At 38.3% G+C, this 17,549-nt stretch overlaps 1 protein-coding gene across 1 annotated transcript in view; it reads right to left on the bottom strand.

The window, feature by feature from the left end:
• Positions 1-3,258: 3,258 nt before the first annotated feature.
• FBN2 (fibrillin 2) overlaps positions 3,259-17,549 on the bottom strand; it is a 151,749-nt gene continuing 137,458 nt past the window's right edge. Inside the window, exons 55-65 of the mRNA XM_062016448.1 lie at positions 17,191-17,322; positions 15,848-15,973; positions 13,552-13,758; positions 12,765-12,890; positions 12,080-12,202; positions 11,812-11,928; positions 11,022-11,150; positions 9,242-9,361; positions 6,889-7,120; positions 6,011-6,170; positions 3,259-3,633 (exon numbers count right to left, since the gene is read on the bottom strand). Of these exons, the coding sequence (XP_061872432.1) occupies positions 3,259-3,633; positions 6,011-6,170; positions 6,889-7,120; positions 9,242-9,361; positions 11,022-11,150; positions 11,812-11,928; positions 12,080-12,202; positions 12,765-12,890; positions 13,552-13,758; positions 15,848-15,973; positions 17,191-17,322 (1,847 nt within the window). The remainder of the gene's footprint in view (positions 3,634-6,010; positions 6,171-6,888; positions 7,121-9,241; positions 9,362-11,021; positions 11,151-11,811; positions 11,929-12,079; positions 12,203-12,764; positions 12,891-13,551; positions 13,759-15,847; positions 15,974-17,190; positions 17,323-17,549) is intronic.

The raw sequence follows: 17,549 nt of genomic DNA on the forward strand, positions 1-17,549 counted from the left end.
TGTGTGTAACTGGCTTGTGCCATTTAAGATGATGGTAGAGGATTGTGCTGCCTTTCTACTAAAGAGATAAAGTTTTTTTGTAGTTTGTGCCTACTGTATGTTTAGTTAACACAGGTGTTATCTGATGGTAGTTTCTAGTTTAGGGAAAAAAAAGGCTTTAAATCTACGAAGCGTGCACAGCACACACAAATAATCTCTCTTTACTGATCAAACCCTCCAGAACATGCAGTGTCAGAGGAGTAATTCGTAAGAATATTGTTTCTCTTTCTCTTCTTTTTGGAGAGTTGGCAGCAACAGATAATGCCGCAGTAGGTTCAGCCTGTTGGTGTTTTCTCCCACTGTTTCCTGGAGAGCTCACATTTTGGACAGGGAGCAGCCTTCTTGCTAACTATCTGTTAGAGCTGTTAAGGTAATGCAGTACTGGATATATTTATCAGACCTCTAGAGATCTTTTAATTGTGGTAGACTGGGAAGCAGCCTTGAATCAGAGTGAAGCTTGCACAATCACAGTCAAGGTAACGTGGATCTAGGCAATTTCACATTGTTTTGCTTAAACTGATGCGCTACTAAAAGTCAGACACACCTGAATACATATATAGGTTTTGGGGAATACTCAAGGCAAGTAACTCCTTTCAAATAAGTCAGTAACTATGAGAACTACAATGCTGTAATTTATGGTTGTTTTCTTTCACAAGTGAAATGTATGATTCCTTTAAAAGCTTGTACTTCTTGTAATAATTTATGAATATTTCAGGAGAGAGGTAAAGCAAGGTGGCAAGAGACATGTTAGCCTGGATCTTTGGGAGCATGGGGTAGAGCAATTTTATGCTGAAAAGTTCTCAAAACCTAGAGAAACTCAGTGTTACTGCACCCACCTTAGACCTGGAACTTGGCTTTTAATGCAATTAACTTGTGAATAGACACTCCTCCAGAAGAAGAGCATTTGGGTATGTAGGGCTAGTTCTGTTGGTGCAGACTACATCTTACATTTATAAATATTTTATTTCTACAAGGACATTTAGTGGTAAGACAAGTGGTAATGGCTTTAAACCAGAAAAGGGGTGATTTAGATTAGATGTAAGGAAGTACTTCACTGCTGTGACAAGAACACACAGTCATTAGTATTAGCTTTTACTTAATCACCAGTTTATTCTGAATGGAATAAAAAGTAAATGTAGCTTATGTAATGAAGTCTTGCACACTTCACAAAAAAACCATTTTTCGCACTGTTGGGTTTGACTGTGTAATTAATGAAGAGCATTTAAGGGACTGTCAGCAAGCAGAAGTACTTTCACTGATGGTGTTATTAGGTATTTGCTACTCAGTTTTACACTCCTAATCTTAAATGTGCAGGGATTTCTTTTTTTAGAGATGAATTATTATTGTGATGGTCCATCAACATTCATTACATGGATAGGCAAAACCTTTGCAAGGCCAGCCCTCTTGAAACTAATATATGACATATTTAGAGAGAGCTGAGGGTTTTAACATTGTATGTACAGGTAAATTCCTGTTTCAGCTCTGTCATGATGCAGAAACTCAGTCAGCAAATGCTGCATAACCTCAAATGTGAGTCAAGAAGAGTTTTCACTATATCATCTCTGTTTTCTGCCTTGAAGTCCTTTAGATTTACAATTAGAGGCTAAGATACCTAAGAACATAGGTATTCTGTGGAAAAAAACTACCCCAAAATAAGCTTTATTGCAAGAAAAGTGTTGTCTTATTGATACAGACCTTAAAACAAAACCTTTTTTTCCTTACAAACATTTGATTAAAAATGTACAAAGTTTCTTTTTCTTTTCAAAATCCCCAAAGTCAACAAAAGAAAAGAAAAGAAAAAAATCACTGAGTATAACTTGATATAATCTTTGGTCAGCACTGATATGCGACTGAAACAATCCTGGAGTCAGCACGTGCTTTGGCTATTTTCACATATGACATTCTGTTACTTCACTAGTTACAGGCACCAGCTGTCAAAAGAAGCACCATTGAGACATACACTTAACACATAATGGGACGACATTTAAAGAAAATTACTACAGTAAACTAAATGTCAACTCATTGTACAAACATCTTTCTTACAAAAAAAGCTATGATAAAATGAGGCGTATGGTGTATAACTACAGCATTAATGAAAACTCTAGCAAATGGATTTCAAATACACATTTTCCCTGTCTGCGCTGCATAATGAGTTTGCACATATGGCAGTCCTGATACAGCTCTCAAGTCTTTAGCAAATGCACCATTAATTGAAGCCAGAACCAAACAGTGTGAAACACCATGCGTTCCCTTCAGAGAGACGTTTTTTCCAGCTGCCTGCAGTGACGCGGGTTCATAGAGCACCCTTTCTGAGAATGAGGTGTGGCTGGATGTGAGGTTATGTGAAGGAAGTACAGTACAGTTTGCTTCTGCAGTTCTAATGGTATTAAAAGCAGTCAAGGTATTTTGCTACAGTGGCTGTGCCTCCTCTTCCATTATTTGATGTGGGTGATTCACAGTACAATCCTACTGAGCTGCTGTGGTCTGACCTCTGCAGAGACTGATACGATATGTTAATTCTTGTCCTTTAAGACTCTTTTTCCTTTTGTTTTTTTGAATACTCCAGAGTTTAGCAAGAGCACTTCAGAATATCCAGAAGATGTCCTACAGTGCTCGTTCAGCTCTGATATGTTTTAAAATTACTTATATGCTGTTTGGATGACTGGCCCAAATACAAAAGGAAAGATCTTCCAAATCCTTTTTTTTTTTCTTTTTAAATTAAGTATCTCTAAAATGTTATAGCTCAAATTTATAAATCTAAAGAAAACCAAGCAAGTTTCCCTTTTTGTTTACATAATTTGTTATTTTCTTCATATATTACTGCATTAAAAATAAATAAACTTCTATATTTTTTTTAATTAGGAACTATAGCAAAATACCCAAAGTGTTATAGACTGCCAACATGAAGAAAAAAGCTCAAATTTTTTTGCCATTTAGTGCCATATGATGCCTTCTTGAAGTCTAGCCTCTTAATATACTTTAATTTGAGGTTATATAAAAGATATAGTAACTATGATTGACATTGTAACCAAAGTTTTGGTGGTGGCTGAGTTTAAGTTACCCTCCTGCACAGGTGGTTCTGCAATCTCGGCAGGGTGAAAAGGAAGAGGTTTTCCCCTCTCCCTTCCTCCCGCAAAAGTCAGGGGCTGTTTCAAGGCCTTTCAGAAGCAGGTGTGCTCAGGTGGGTAGACAGGCCAATGGAAGCGACTGAAGAACTGGCTAGTAGAGGTCTATCCACAGCCTCATTCTGAGAGCTTCCCTGAGCTCTCCTAGGAGGTAGTTGTCCTCACTGCTGTCTTCCAGTTTCCTCAGCTCCTTTTTGTTATATAGAGGAATGCTAGTGATTTCCAGTGTGTGAGTTCCAGGCATTGACTTTTTCTTCACTGTGTGCAAATAACTCAGTCCATCCCTCTGATGGATTCGAAAGAGGCCACCATCGTTGCCACGTGAGATGACGTAGCGCACGTGGTTGGTGAGGGGCTCAATGGCTGGCAAGAGTTCTAGGATGTGCTCCCTGTTGTCAAGCCTGGAAATGTTGACTCTGATCTTCAAAGGATTATCCACGTCTAGACTTTCCAAGCTCATCTGCTCAATCTGAAGTAGAGGAGGAAGGATTGTTTAGAGCAGAAGAGAAGCAGATATTCACTTGCATTGAGAGAAGAATATGTCATGACCAACAGTTTCTGCATTTGTCAAAGTCTACCTGTGAAGAAGATCTATCCCTTCCTCCTGGCAGACCTGCTTGATTCTATAATAACACACCCTGGCAGTCTTAAAGGCTTCTCACGCAGGCTTTAACAGGATAATTAAAGTTACAGCATCAGGTCTGCAGAGGCAGATCACATGTCAGATTCTTTTCAGAATCTGTGTAACTTCATGCTTGAAAAGGTCCATGTAAAGAACCTATGTTTACAACTGCAGCGAAGACTGTACATGAGGCACAATCTTTTCTTACCATCAACTTCAGGAAGGTACACTACAGAAAACATGTACCACAACACTGTATGGGAATTCCCTGAAACTTGTGGTAAAACTGTTCTAATGAATCCTGGCTTCTAAAAACAAGCAGACTCAGCACTTGGTAATGATGTAAGCAACTCTGACAATAAAGGAAACTGAAGTAAGAACTGCTGTGCTGCTAGCCTTCTACTGAAAGGGCTACTATGTCCCACTGTCCAGTTACATCCTATTTGGACCACAGAAAGGAGAGCGGAAAAGCTCCAGCACTGTTTTTCTGACTAACCAGTGTTAGTGGTCTTTTTTAATTTGAGCTTCAGTACAGTTCTGCTGCACGTGTGAATTTGTCCAGAGGTGTTAGCCGTGAACACACTTGGAGGCAGTGGGAGAGCATGAGTGCATTCCTAGGAAAGCCATCTAACAAGTAACAGCTTATGAAAGTGCTTCTACAGAAAAATATATGTTGAGATAAGTCTTCTTTAGCAAACCTGATAAGTGAGGGACAGAGCCTACATGCTGAGATCCTTTCACACTTGTAAAAATAGCAAAGGATTTCTCTCTCAGAGGGAATTCCAATCACAAGTGAGCACATATATGTACTAGTATGTTATGTAATTATAAACATATGGCAAGAACAGGGAAAAATTGTGTGCAGGATGAAGTACTGTAGTGTTTTAAATACTGCACCTCACAGATGTCATTGGTGATGACTGTTTCTCTTTTTTTTTTCAATTTTATAGATGTGAAAGCTTTAATATTTACTGCTCTGGTAGTTCTAGTACTAGAAAATGAAAAGGTTGATGCTATAAAAACCAAACTATAATAACAAGATACAAATTATGCACTAGATATGAAAATAACTGTAATAGAAAAGATGCTTTTCAAAACATCCCTGTATTTCTGTGGTGGGCTGACTACAGAATTCAGACTGGAACAGGTCCAATGGGAGTGGCAGTAGGGGGGAAAAGGGATATTTGTAGGAAGTGTTGATGTGTGGGAGGAAATAGAACATTCATATTTTAGCAGAAATTACAGGATTATTGGCTTCTTTAGAAACTTTGCTAATACAAGAACTGGCTTTGATGGCATCATCCAAAGTAGCATATACTAAGAAAGGCTGGAGCTTCTGGATTGTGTTGTGTCCTTACTCTTTTAGAAAGGAGGCTTGTTTCCCCATTCTTTCAGTGTAATTCCTGTAGCTAGCATGCCTTACTGTTTTAGTTGATAGTACACATTTTGCTTGTTTGCATTACACAGCTCTGGTACCACTGAGGGAAGAGCTATGTGTGTCCCCAACTCTAAACTGAGTCAGTTTCCCATTACTGCAGATCTCAAGACCAGGCACAATACTACAAGACAACATCCTATCCTACAGATATACAGGTATACTCTTGTAAGGCGTAAACTCATATCAAAGCTGCAAGTAGTAGGGCTGTCCTGAGTAGGACATAACTTAGAACTTATTTTTACAAGCCCACAAAATGCAGTAAGAAAAACCATAAGTAAGTCTGAAGTGTAATTCCCTAGTATTGTCAACAATTCTGTAAATATTGGATTTAAGTGTGTTGTGGACTCTGGTCCCTCACAACTGTAAGCAACTATGGAATAGACTTAGAATAAAATGACCTCCAAGAAGATCTACTTAGCTGTCCCAGAACAATCTCCTGAAAGCAGAACAGATTGCAGAAGTGACCATTTCCCCAGCTTTCTGTAATTACAAGAAAATGATTTTCCTGAATATATTTTGAGGAACTAGACCACATCTCACACTACAAAGGATTCTTTACAAACTTTAAAAACTTCAATTGTTCATAGTTGTTGGTGTCTTTGTGACTGTCACATCATTCCTGCCAATAGGACCTAAGTGTGAAAACTACTGAAACAGGGGAAAACAGATTTTTCCCATTGAATGTGTCTTGTTAAAATACTCCCTCCATTTACTCATAGAGTTGAGTATCCTATATCTGAAAATACCTCGAAGTACATTATAGTGCTTATTTATCCTGGTACCTACAGTGTCATTAGCACTTCTCTTCTTCCTGTTGTCTTTTTTCGAATAGCCATTGATTTTGCACTCATAACATGCTTCAGGGGACAAAGCATTCTCTTCATTAGCATCTCCATCTGGCGGCAGGTACTGGCCTTTGTTAAAACCCATCCCTGAGACACAGTGGCTGTTGAATAAAAACATCTGTTTTAGTTAATTCTTGTAGTTTTATGAACTGTCCCATTAAATGGAGAGTGAGTGCATGTAATCTGTACCACAGTGTCTGTATCCCCTTCCTTCCCTTTCCTTCACATGAAGTCTGTGCTGTAATGTTCTTCACTCCAATGCGGTACACCAAATGAGACACAACCGTTGGCTGAAGGCCTGTAGGCTGTTCCAATTTTTACTTACAAATTTCACAAAGAAACAAGGCAAAACAAGCTTCCCCGAACTTAAGAACGGAAGAATTTAGCCATTGCCATGTGCCAGAAAACTGCTAATCTATGTTTCATGTTCTGGGTTGACCAGTGTGGTTCAAAACCCTTAATTATCTCAGCACTGACAGTATCCATTCTTATCTATTTAAAAGTCCTCATTGAGCATGTTCGTGAAACAGTTCTTCTGCTGATACTGAGGGAGAATGCAGAACTAATTTAATGCCATTTATATATTAGATTTACAATGGGCGTCATGCTGCATGTACAGATATGTCTTTTTGCTACCTTATGGATATTGTGTGCAAATGGAGTAGAAAGTCCCATTTAGTAGCCTGTCCTTCATTTGCATCCCTGTTCTTCTGTCTGACTAGGATTTAGCATTTTTATAACCTTTAAGGTCCCTTCCAATCCCTACTGTTCTGTGATTCTGAATGTGTCTTTGATGAATGATTGTGTGGAGATACTCACCCCTGTCCAACTCTGTAATAGCCAGGTGGACAGCCACAAAGATAACCACCTTCAGTGTTGGAGCAACCATAATTGCAGGGGTTCTTGCTAGAAGAACACTCATTCACATCGTGGCATGCACTGGAGAATTGGTCATAAGAAAACCCAGATGGGCAGGCACACTTGTAACTTCCAAGCGTGTTATAGCAAGAAGCTGAGCCACATGTGTTAGGATTGGAGCATTCATTTTCATCTAGTAAACAAACAAAAGTATATTGGTATCTTCTAATCTGATAGACGTCAGGCCAGCATCATGCAGTTAACAAATCAAAATACCTGTGAGTTCTAGGGCTCTGCTACATCCCTGATCTCATTACGCCATAGTGACCTGGCCTCTGAAGAAAAGGTACATTGGCAAAGATCCCACACAACTGGACTGTAAAGGTACTTTTGGATACTGTTAACATCATATTGACTTTATGCTCCTCCTTCCTTTAAAGTATGTTTCCTGTCGATTGATGACAGACAGCTCCTGAGCACTGGCCTCCAGGTAGCTTTCGCCTCAGCTTTACCTGCTGAGCATGAGGCCATGTGCTCCAGAATATCCCTTTGGTCAACTGGGGTCAGCTGTCCCAGCTGTGACACTCACAACTTCTTGTGCCCTCCAGCCTCCCTGCTGGCAGGGCAGTATGAGAAGCTGAAGAGGTCTGTAGTTAGTGTAAACTGTTCAGCAACAACTAAAACATCAGTGTGTTATCAACATTATTGTCACACTAAATCCAAAACACTGTGACAGCTACTGTGAAGAAAATGAACGCTATTCTAGCCAAATCTAGGAGAGCTACTTAATATAAAATGGGTATAATACACTTATATGTCTAGGATCAGGACAGTTCAGACTAGCCTATAAGAAATGTATGGCAGTGCTGACAGCCATCTTCTTGATTAAGACATCATTGACACAGAACCATGAAAACAAATTTGAACAGCTAAATGTATTGTTATGCTGCCCTGTAAACAGGGCAGGGTTGTTTGGGTGTGAGCTAGTTGTTATTGAACAAAAAAATTCCACAATTAATTTGTGAATTAGCTAAGCTCCACAAACACATAAATGAAATGATGGGCTGGATAAGCTAAACCTACAATAAAACTGCTGAACTGATTAATTTGTCCCTGTACTCTGCCCAAAAAACTAATGTGGGTATTTTGAGGGTATTTTGGAAGTTGGGAACGTGTAACGATTGATATTTTTTCTCCCGTTCACTATAGATGCTATTCTGAGTATTCTCAAATTCATGACAAAGTTGAGTGATTCTTACTGATACAAGGTAGGATTTTAATTTTTTTTTCCACAGGAGAAGTATTCACATTGATGCTTCCAGGAAGTCAATGAAAATTTTCTTCCTTTCTAAGATGGGGAAAAAGAAGAAGGGTGAAGAGAGTCACAATTTGGGACTGTAGTGGTTTTGCCGTGACCAGGTTTTTGGTAGTGGAGGGAGGGCTACAGGGGTGGCTTCTTTAAACAAAGAGCTGCCAGAAGCTTCCCCTGTAACTCACAGGGCTCATGCCAGTCAGTTCTAAGATGGACCTGCAGCTGAGCCAGGCCGGGCCAATTAGTAACTGAGGTAATGCTTCTGTAATTAACATGTTGGAGAAGGGGAAGAAGTTTTTGTGCCATTGCTGAATTGCAGCAGCAACAGGGAGTGAGAATGTGAAAACATCTCTGCAGACACCAAGATCAGTGGAGAAGGAGAAGCAGTGGGAAGTGTGACGAGGCCTCTACCCGAGAAGCAGCAGTGGCAAAGTCCATCTGTAATGAGCTGACTGCAATCCCCATCTCCATCCTCTGTGCTGCTGTGAGGGAAGGAAGGAGAATCCTGGAGGAAGGAGGGGTGGGGGGAAGTATTTTAAGATTCAAGTTTTATTTCTCATCTCCCTGTTCTGATTGTTCATTAATAAGTCAAACCTTTTTCTCCACAAGTTGAGTCTATTTTGCCTGTGACACTAATTGCTGAGTGATCTCTCTGTCCTTATCCTGACTCACAAACCTTCTATTATATTTCTCTCTCCCCTATCCAGTTTAGGAGGGGGAGTGATAGAACAACTTGGTGGGCACCTGGCACCCAGCCAGGGCTAAACCACCACAGGAACTTACTAGGAAAACACCTTGTCACACAGAGTTTCTTGTTACCTGATGTCATCGATTTATATTAGGAGTAATAAGTGTATGGAAGGAGGGGAAGAGAGTAAAAAAAGATTTGCACCTGCATACCTTTGGTCCTGCCTGTTCTTGGCTTCACTTGGCAGCTTTCATGATAAACCCTATGACACCTGTGCTGTTCAAATGTATTGTGTGTGCTGTTTGTTTCCTTACCAACACATTGATTCCACTGGTAATGCTGAATATATCCTTGTGGGCATCCACATCTATATCCACCCAGAATATTTTGACAGCCATGCTGACACCTGTGGTTTCCATCACATTCATCCACATCTTTGGAGTTAGGAGGGAAGTAAAACATGAAAGAACACAAAATTACAGGTATCGCCAAATATACTACTCACTTTCATCATGATCACTGATACACCAGTATTTATGACAAAGGAAGACTGCATTAAGATGGAAGCATCATTCAGGTTGGTCATTTGGAAAGACTGAAAGTCAAGTGTTCTTTGTGTCTATTTGATTGGAGATTTTGACCCCAATTACCCAGATTTGGAGAACAAACACTGAAGCACACGATAGTGTGCATGTGAAGCCTCCAAGGGTATTGACACAGAGAAACTGACAATTGTGTTGTTTGGTTTGACATTCATCAAACATAGTGTGTTTAGACTGGCATGTTTTTCTATTTCAGTTTTCAATCCAACTATGTAGGACTAAGTTTTCAGTTTCCTGGAACATATTGAAGTGTCTGAATATGAGGAATACACACCAAATTTGGATGCAAATTCTTATCTTTGAAATTAAAAAGAAAAAGTTGTGTAAAAAGTCTCTGAGGTATATGTCACAAAGGAAAACCAAAGAGTTTCTGTCATCTGAAATAGTGTCTGCAATAACAAATAGTAGATTATAAGCAGCTTAATGTATCAGGTGCAGGATGCAGTTCTAGGAGAAAGTAAAATCTCATGCATGATGTCATAGACTCTACGTTACATTCCACTTGTCCACAGTTTGAAACACATTTGTAAGTGTGGTGTTCGGAAGCCTGAGGTGCAGGAAACTATCAAGAACTGAAAGCTGTCATTTTATCAGTAATGGCAAAAAGAGCAGTTCTGAATTGCTAGTTGTGTATGTATCTTGTGAATATTTTAATATGTATAATTTACTGTTTTGTTTTGTAGGTGCTGGGCAAAGTACATGATAAGGATGTACCTACTTTATGAGAAGAAAGAATTCTCTTCTGTCAGGTTACTTTCTCAGATTTCTATCTGCATTTTTTCCACACTGTTACCCTAGAAAAAGGCTCTCTATATATGAATTCCTGTTTTAAATGCTGTATTAAGGTAGCTGACATTCTGAGATGTCATAAATCTGTGCACATATCCTTCTGTATTTCTAATTCTCAGCAGTCAGGTGACCCAGTATTGCCTTTTAATTTTTAGTTTGCTTAGTATCTGATGCCCACTGAAGAGTCTCTCAAATAGAGAATTCCTGACTGGGGCTCCCTTTTGGGCCAAGAGAGGGATGAAGCTCAACAACAGTTTTTATTTTACCTGTAGTGAATTACCCTTTGAACGTGAACCTCTAAGGTAGAAGACTTAAAAGTACTGAATTTAGATTTGAATCTTACAATATCCTCAAGGTGGATGACTATAATTAACCTAACGAAAAACTGTAGAGAGATTCTGTTTAGACTGTACGAAAACAAAGAAGAAACAACTAGACTTTTAGATGCACAAACCTACGTGAAGTTGAAATGGCATCCGGGAAACAGTTGCACAAGAATTCAGCTAAGAAGTAACTTTCATTCTAATTTGTGTAGTGTGTTCTTACATAAAATTGTGCTTAAAATTACTCAAATTTCCACTTATTTTTGGTATTCGCTCATCCTATGTCTAGTGTTTTACCTGTGTTTGACACTGCAGGATTCACTAGACACAGAAGTAAGGATCTGCACCATAAAAAAAAAAAATTGCCTTTCACTAGTTACCTTCACAGTTTAATCCAGTAGAATCCAGAGAAAATCCCCTTTGACATTCACAGGTAAAACTTCCTGGGATGTTTTGGCAAATTCCTTTTGATCCACAAAGAGATGGATGAGAACCACACTCATTGTTATCTTAAAAATGCAGAGGAGAGAGTGGAAGGTTGGTATACTTTGTGGCATGATTTTAGGTATGTTCATACAACATTTCTTAAGAAGCTGAAATCCAAAGAGGTGCAATAGTTTATTTTGAAAATGTAGGTTTTCATACTTAAATGTCAGATGACCTGATAGCTCGTGCAGAGCTATTAGAAATTAATAAACTGGACATGCAAGTTGTTAACTAAAGGGTGTGAAACACCCGTATATGTAATCGCTGATAGTGGAAAAATGCCGCAATTCTGTATTAGCTAAACTAAAACAGTTTCAGTTGGCAAGATTCATACAAATGCTTAAGATCTAAAGACATCTGTGTCTATTAAAAAAGAAAATGCAGTCTGGTTTTGTTTACCTACATTTAAAATCAGACTTTAATAGTTTATGACTTTGTTTCCATGTGGTTTTACTTAGAACATAAGAAGTTGTATTGTATTAAGAATGTGCAACTGTTTACTAAGCAAAAAAATGTAAGTGGTGACTATCATCTTTCTTTAGCTCTAATTGATGCTTTACAAAATCTGTTATCCGGATGCCTGACATTATTACTCTGTGTTATTGCTGTCTATACAGGTCTAAAGAAATGAATGAGAATTTGGAATGTTCTTACAGAAAAACTGATGCAAGATGTTTTTCTTACCAATACAGGCGGTATGATGTTGTGTAAAACCAGGTGGACATTTGCATGTGAAGCCTCCAAGGGTATTGACACAGAGAAACTGACAATTGTGTTGTTTGGTTTGACATTCATCAAGATCTGAAAGTAAGAGATGTTGCTATCTTAAGAAAAGTCAACAAAAGAAGAGGTAGTACATGTAGTCTAACTTGATTTTTAAAAATCACACTTTTAAACTATTTCAAGTCAAGGTGCAATAAAATTAAAAGCTACTGTGTATAACTTTCTTTACCTTTACACGTCTTGCCGTCTTCTTGAAGTATGTAGCCCCGAGGACACGAGCACTGATAGCTGCCTTCTGAGTTCTTGCAGATAAAATTGCATGGTTTAGGAGACTGGGAGCACTCATCGAGGTCTAAAGAGAAAAAATGTTAAGTATCTTTTTAATCGACATTTTTGTCTGTCTTCAAAGCGTGTTGTCTAACCAGCCCTGTATTTAAGAGAAAAATGTTTGTAGAGAAACTCCTCAATTTACATTTGTTCAGCCTTGCTATTTCTTTCTCTGCTGGCGTGCTGCTGTGGAGTTTCTATGGAGATTGCTACTGTAGTGATCAACTGAGTGTCTTGAAAGAGTGATTGACAAAAGCATTAATATTTTCATCTAAGGACTAAGTATTTTTTTTTGGCATACTATTGTATCTTTGTTATGTGTTAACCAATAAGAAAGTGGGAAAACACAGACTATGAAGTAATGAGCTGGTGTGTCAGTTAAAATGGTTAAACAGCTGAAAAGTAATTCAGTGCTCATTCCACTACCAAAGGAAAACCAGAAACAGAGTTGCATATTAGGAAAACAAAGAGAGATAAAAAAGATAAAGAGAAAAAATTGCTCTGATACAAAGGTTTACAGAGGTCGATACGTTATTAGGCACCACTTAATTCCAGCCCCCCGCAACAATTAAGAATCTGAATCTTACCAACACAGGATGTGCTGCTTATGTCAGTGGTATAGCCAACCTTACAGAAGCATCGGAAGGAGCCCATGGTGTTAATACACTGTCCGTGTCTACACAGGTTTGGCATGACCTTACACTCATCAATATCTATACAGAAAATATGAAATATGTAATACTTCAGTTTTAAATTGGACTGTTTTTTTCTCTTGCATTTTTGCACAGTTCCTCATCACCATGCTTCTGACAGGAACTTTATCCTTTCTCTTTAGAGAGATCTGAATTCAAACATCCTACGAATGGTTACTACTGGGTTTTATATTGAAACCTTTCTGCTGCTTCAGTGGACATTCAGGCTCCAGTTGTGGTAGTTCAAAATACAAAACCAAAATAAATGTTTTTTACAATCACTTAGATGATGTCAAAATTATTTACCATGATTAAAAAATGTATGTTAACTCCTGCTTCCAATGTGGAAAGCACTCAGTGATACTCTTGTCTGAGCAACTGTTGTTGCCTTTGCCATGTATGGAACACTTCAGCATATGAAAGCTTTGGGATAATTTCTAGCTTTTAGTTACTCTTAGAATCATACTCGTTAGTATCTCCTGTTTTAGATCCCAATGCTAAAAACTCTGCATAGTTCTGAGTATTCTGGTTGCATCTATTGTTTGTAATTTCTGGTCTCATCAGCATTTGTAAAATAAAACTGTTGTTTTGCAGGAAGTTCTTCAAAGGAACTTTAAAGAGAATTCTGCATTTTTGAAAATATGTGAGCATATTCCTTTCCCCTTTTCATCCCTTCAAATACCTCTTCCATCGGTAGTATAGCCTGGTCCGTGTGGACAGAGTTTCTTATATTGTGCAGTTCCGGGAAGTGGGCAGAGCTCACACTGATTACCCCATCCCCGGCCTCCATCACAGCAGCACTCAGATTTAGTGACGAGATAGCGGCTGCTTGAAGCCATCTGACACATTGTCTGTAAAACTTCAGCAAAGCAAAATCCCTGCCGATTATCTGTGAGGAAGAAGCAGAGAGACAAAGAGATCAATACCTGACCCATTATGCATCCCATCTACTGTTCTGGCTCCCTATCAACACATGCAAGCATTTCAAGCTTATTAGTAACAGGTCTGTGAAGTCTATTTTGACTTAGTCTTTCAGATCTGTTGTGTCTTCTGATATCTGCTGCCATTGCAAGTGTATTCCAGACATCTCTAAAGTTCAGTACCTGCATGAATTGGATAGGAGTTTTACTTCTAGGAAAGTTGTGCTCTGTGATATATGAGCTTGCTGGATACTAAAAGAGATTGAGGGCCAAACTGAGATTCCACTTAAGTTGCCTACATTTGACTAGCATTTGAATGACTTACTTGGAGTGAGGCTAGAAAGCTTTGGTTTGTTTGTTTGTTTTACTGGCCAAAACAGCATATTAGATCGCCTATAATTATTATGATGCAGTTTAAAGAGCAAAATCCTTAGCACTTAAGTGTCTGTGCAACTCAGTACTTTTTCAGCAGCTTTTTTGCTGGGGGAAAAAAAACCTTTCCTGTTCCTTTATATTTTCCTTAATTTTTAAAGCTCTTCATTAATACCTGTCAATCACGAAAGAGGAGGAAGACATCAGAGCCCTTAAGTTCTTCCAAGTTTTCTTCAAACAGGCAACTGAATAGAGCAGAGATCTCAGCCTCCAGTGCCAATTGAAACTTACTTTAGGCGTCTAACATCAAACAGAACAGTCCTCACTGAAAGTATCAGCTGTATGAAACAGCATATATGCTAAAGTAACTTGCAAGACATTGCATATTTCTGTTCTCCTAGACAAGTCTACTGTGTGGGTCTTTATGCACATTATGACTTCAATACATATATAGCTATATAACTTGACATGTAATGCTTTGTCCTTGATCTGAGACATGGAATTAATTTTAATGTGAACAGAACATAAAGATCTGCAGAATATATTTAAAATAATGTAATCTAAGACTTCATGTTTGTGCTTTAGCTCTGAAGAAACACTTGTTTCTGCCAGACTCATTTTTCAATCTAATTCTTGACACAGGAAACACTAAAACAAAAAGCAGCAATGAGCAATCAAACCCACAACACAGCTTTCAGAAATTAATAACAAATAATATATTAAATATAAGAAAGCAATAACGACAACCAAGCAGGGTATTTCCTTGTCATTAATGACTGGCTGGGGTTAACAGACTGCGGCATCCTCTTCCCGTCTGTTCTAAATCCTTAGGAAATACCCTGCACTCCCAATGTTATTGCTTTGCCATGAAGTCAGCACACTTCTGATGACAATTTACAGCGAGATGGTTTTATAGTTCTTATGTAAGGTAATACACAATTACATAATAATGGATAATACTTTTTTCCAAAAACTGTATTTGCAATCATGCTGCACATACATTTTCAGTATTGTGAAACACTTTGAAGAATCTGCGCTTGAATGCCAATCATGAAAAAGTAAGGTTTTGCAGCTGTTTCATTTCTAAAAAGGACACAACTAATTTTATACTGCAGATCACAAGTCCAAACATATTCAAAACGAAATACAGGTTAATGAAGAGAAAACCCTTCACCAGCATTGAATGTGCAGGCATGGCTCAAAACTTTTTAATATATGTTGCCATTTTTTGTTGAAATCCTAGTATTTTGTATTCCAAATCACTGAATTAAAGGTACAGGAAATTCAGATGCCTAGTTGTGGTATTGTGGTGCTTAAGATTGTGTTCTGAATAGCCAAACTCTTAAGTTTTGCTCTGTACCTCACTTTTTTGTCTAAGGTAATTAAATTCTGCTGCTTCTTCAAAAGTACCTGTATTTGGTGTGGATAGTGTTGCTCAGCACTGTATTTATGTCCTCTGGCTTTTGGACACTTCAGAGTTAAGTCCCTGATTGCTAGACTCAGATGACACTCTCAAGATGCTCCCTACTCCTACTACTACTTACTATCATATTATTGCTTAATTAATAAGGATCTTTCTTGAATTTCTGTAGATATCAGACTGGTTAGGTACTCAGCAGCCTAATTTACACTTTGCAGCCTTTATACTTTAATGTAAGCTGAGATGTAGATGAAAGAGGCATTTACCAAGACACTCGATGCCTGATGGACTTGACAGGAACCCTTCATTACATTCGCATCGGTAGCTTCCAATGATGTTCACGCAACGACCGTTCTCACAGATACCTGGCCTGGTCCGGCATTCATTCTCATCTTTATAACAAAAACATAATAATAATAATAAAGAAAAGCCTCAGGTGATGTAAAGGCAGCACTGCATGGCAAAAAGCACAAATTCTTGTTAATACGGATCATTTTGCCTGAAAAACACCATAAAGGACAGTCATTATTCTCTTGTGAAGGAACATTGTTTTATAACACTTTCATTTTCAGCATTCACTGAGATTGATAGGGTTTGTTTTCTTCCTCTCAGGCAACAGCAACCTCAGTTGCTTCTGTACACAGAGAACTTTGGAGTGGTCTTGGGGTTTTTTTTATGTACTAGAAGGAAGTATAATTTGATGGAGGAAAGCTGCTTACATATATGATAGAGAATTATTTTGAACTATTGCAATTTCCACATCTTTTGCTCTTCTTTATATCTTGTTTCCAAATCTTAGTTTTAATTCTTTAAGAAACTGCCACATTATTAATAAACAGTATTAATGTTAAAGGAAAACTTTTTATTCATAGCAATTTTTGTTCCTACTCATCAAATGAGATTTCTTTTGTTTGGTAACTTTGTTTTTTATATATAACAAGTGTCTGAAAAACTTTTGTTGTACAACGAAAGAAACAAAAGTGGGAGATTCTCTTCTGAGATACGTGCTAGTTATTTAGAACTACTTTCATGTAAAGTTCAAAAAAAAAATTTAAGATGTTGTGCTTCATCAGCTATCTTAAGTGTCCTTTATGAACTGCTATTTTGCAGTTTACTGTATACAGTGTATAGAGAATTCTTCATTTGTTTGCTTGTTTGTATTTCAGTACCATTGAAACATAGAATGGTAGGGGGTTGATCTCTAGGGATCACATAGTCCACTTTCCCTGCTAAAGCAGGTCCACCTTAATCAGGTTGCATAGGAATGCAGAGGCGGGTTTTGAAAATCTCCAGAGAAGGAGATTCCACACCCTCCCTGGGCAGCCTCTGCCAGTGCTCTATTGTCCTCACAGGAAAGAAGTTTCCTTATGTTTATGTGGAACTTTTTGTGTTGCAGCTTTTGTCCATTACTCCTTGTCCTGTCACTGAAGACAACAGAAAAAGAGTGTTGCCCTATCCTCTTGACATACATCTTCTAAATACTTGTGTTAATGAGGTCTCCCTTAGTCTTCTCTTTTCTGGGCTAAACAGGTCCTCCAGCCTTTCCAGTCCCCTGACCATCTTGGTAGCCCTTTTGCACAGTAAATGTTTTCCTTTTTTAATGCTTTACCTGTGCAGCCTTCTCCATCAGGTCTCCGTGTCATTCCAGGAGGACAAATGCACATGAAAGTACCAATCAAGTTTTTGCAAATCATGCCTCTTGATTCACAGTCATGGAGACCTTCTGCACACTCATCTAGATCTGGCAAAAAAAACCAACATGTATTTTGTGTTTGGATCTTCCTTCCAGCAGCTTCAGTTACTGCAGACAACTAGCATTTTCTCAAGGAAAAGGACATACAGACTTCCCTATCTAACAGCACTGAAGAAGAATCTGAGAGCTATGCTTAACTGTAGTTGTCCTAAACTTTGTGAACTATATAATTTTGTCAGGATTAAGATGAACTTCACTACTATCACCTTCTTGGC

The sequence above is a fragment of the Colius striatus genome, chromosome 30 (assembly GCF_028858725.1).
Source record: "Colius striatus isolate bColStr4 chromosome 30, bColStr4.1.hap1, whole genome shotgun sequence".
NCBI classification, from domain to species: domain Eukaryota; kingdom Metazoa; phylum Chordata; class Aves; order Coliiformes; family Coliidae; genus Colius; species Colius striatus.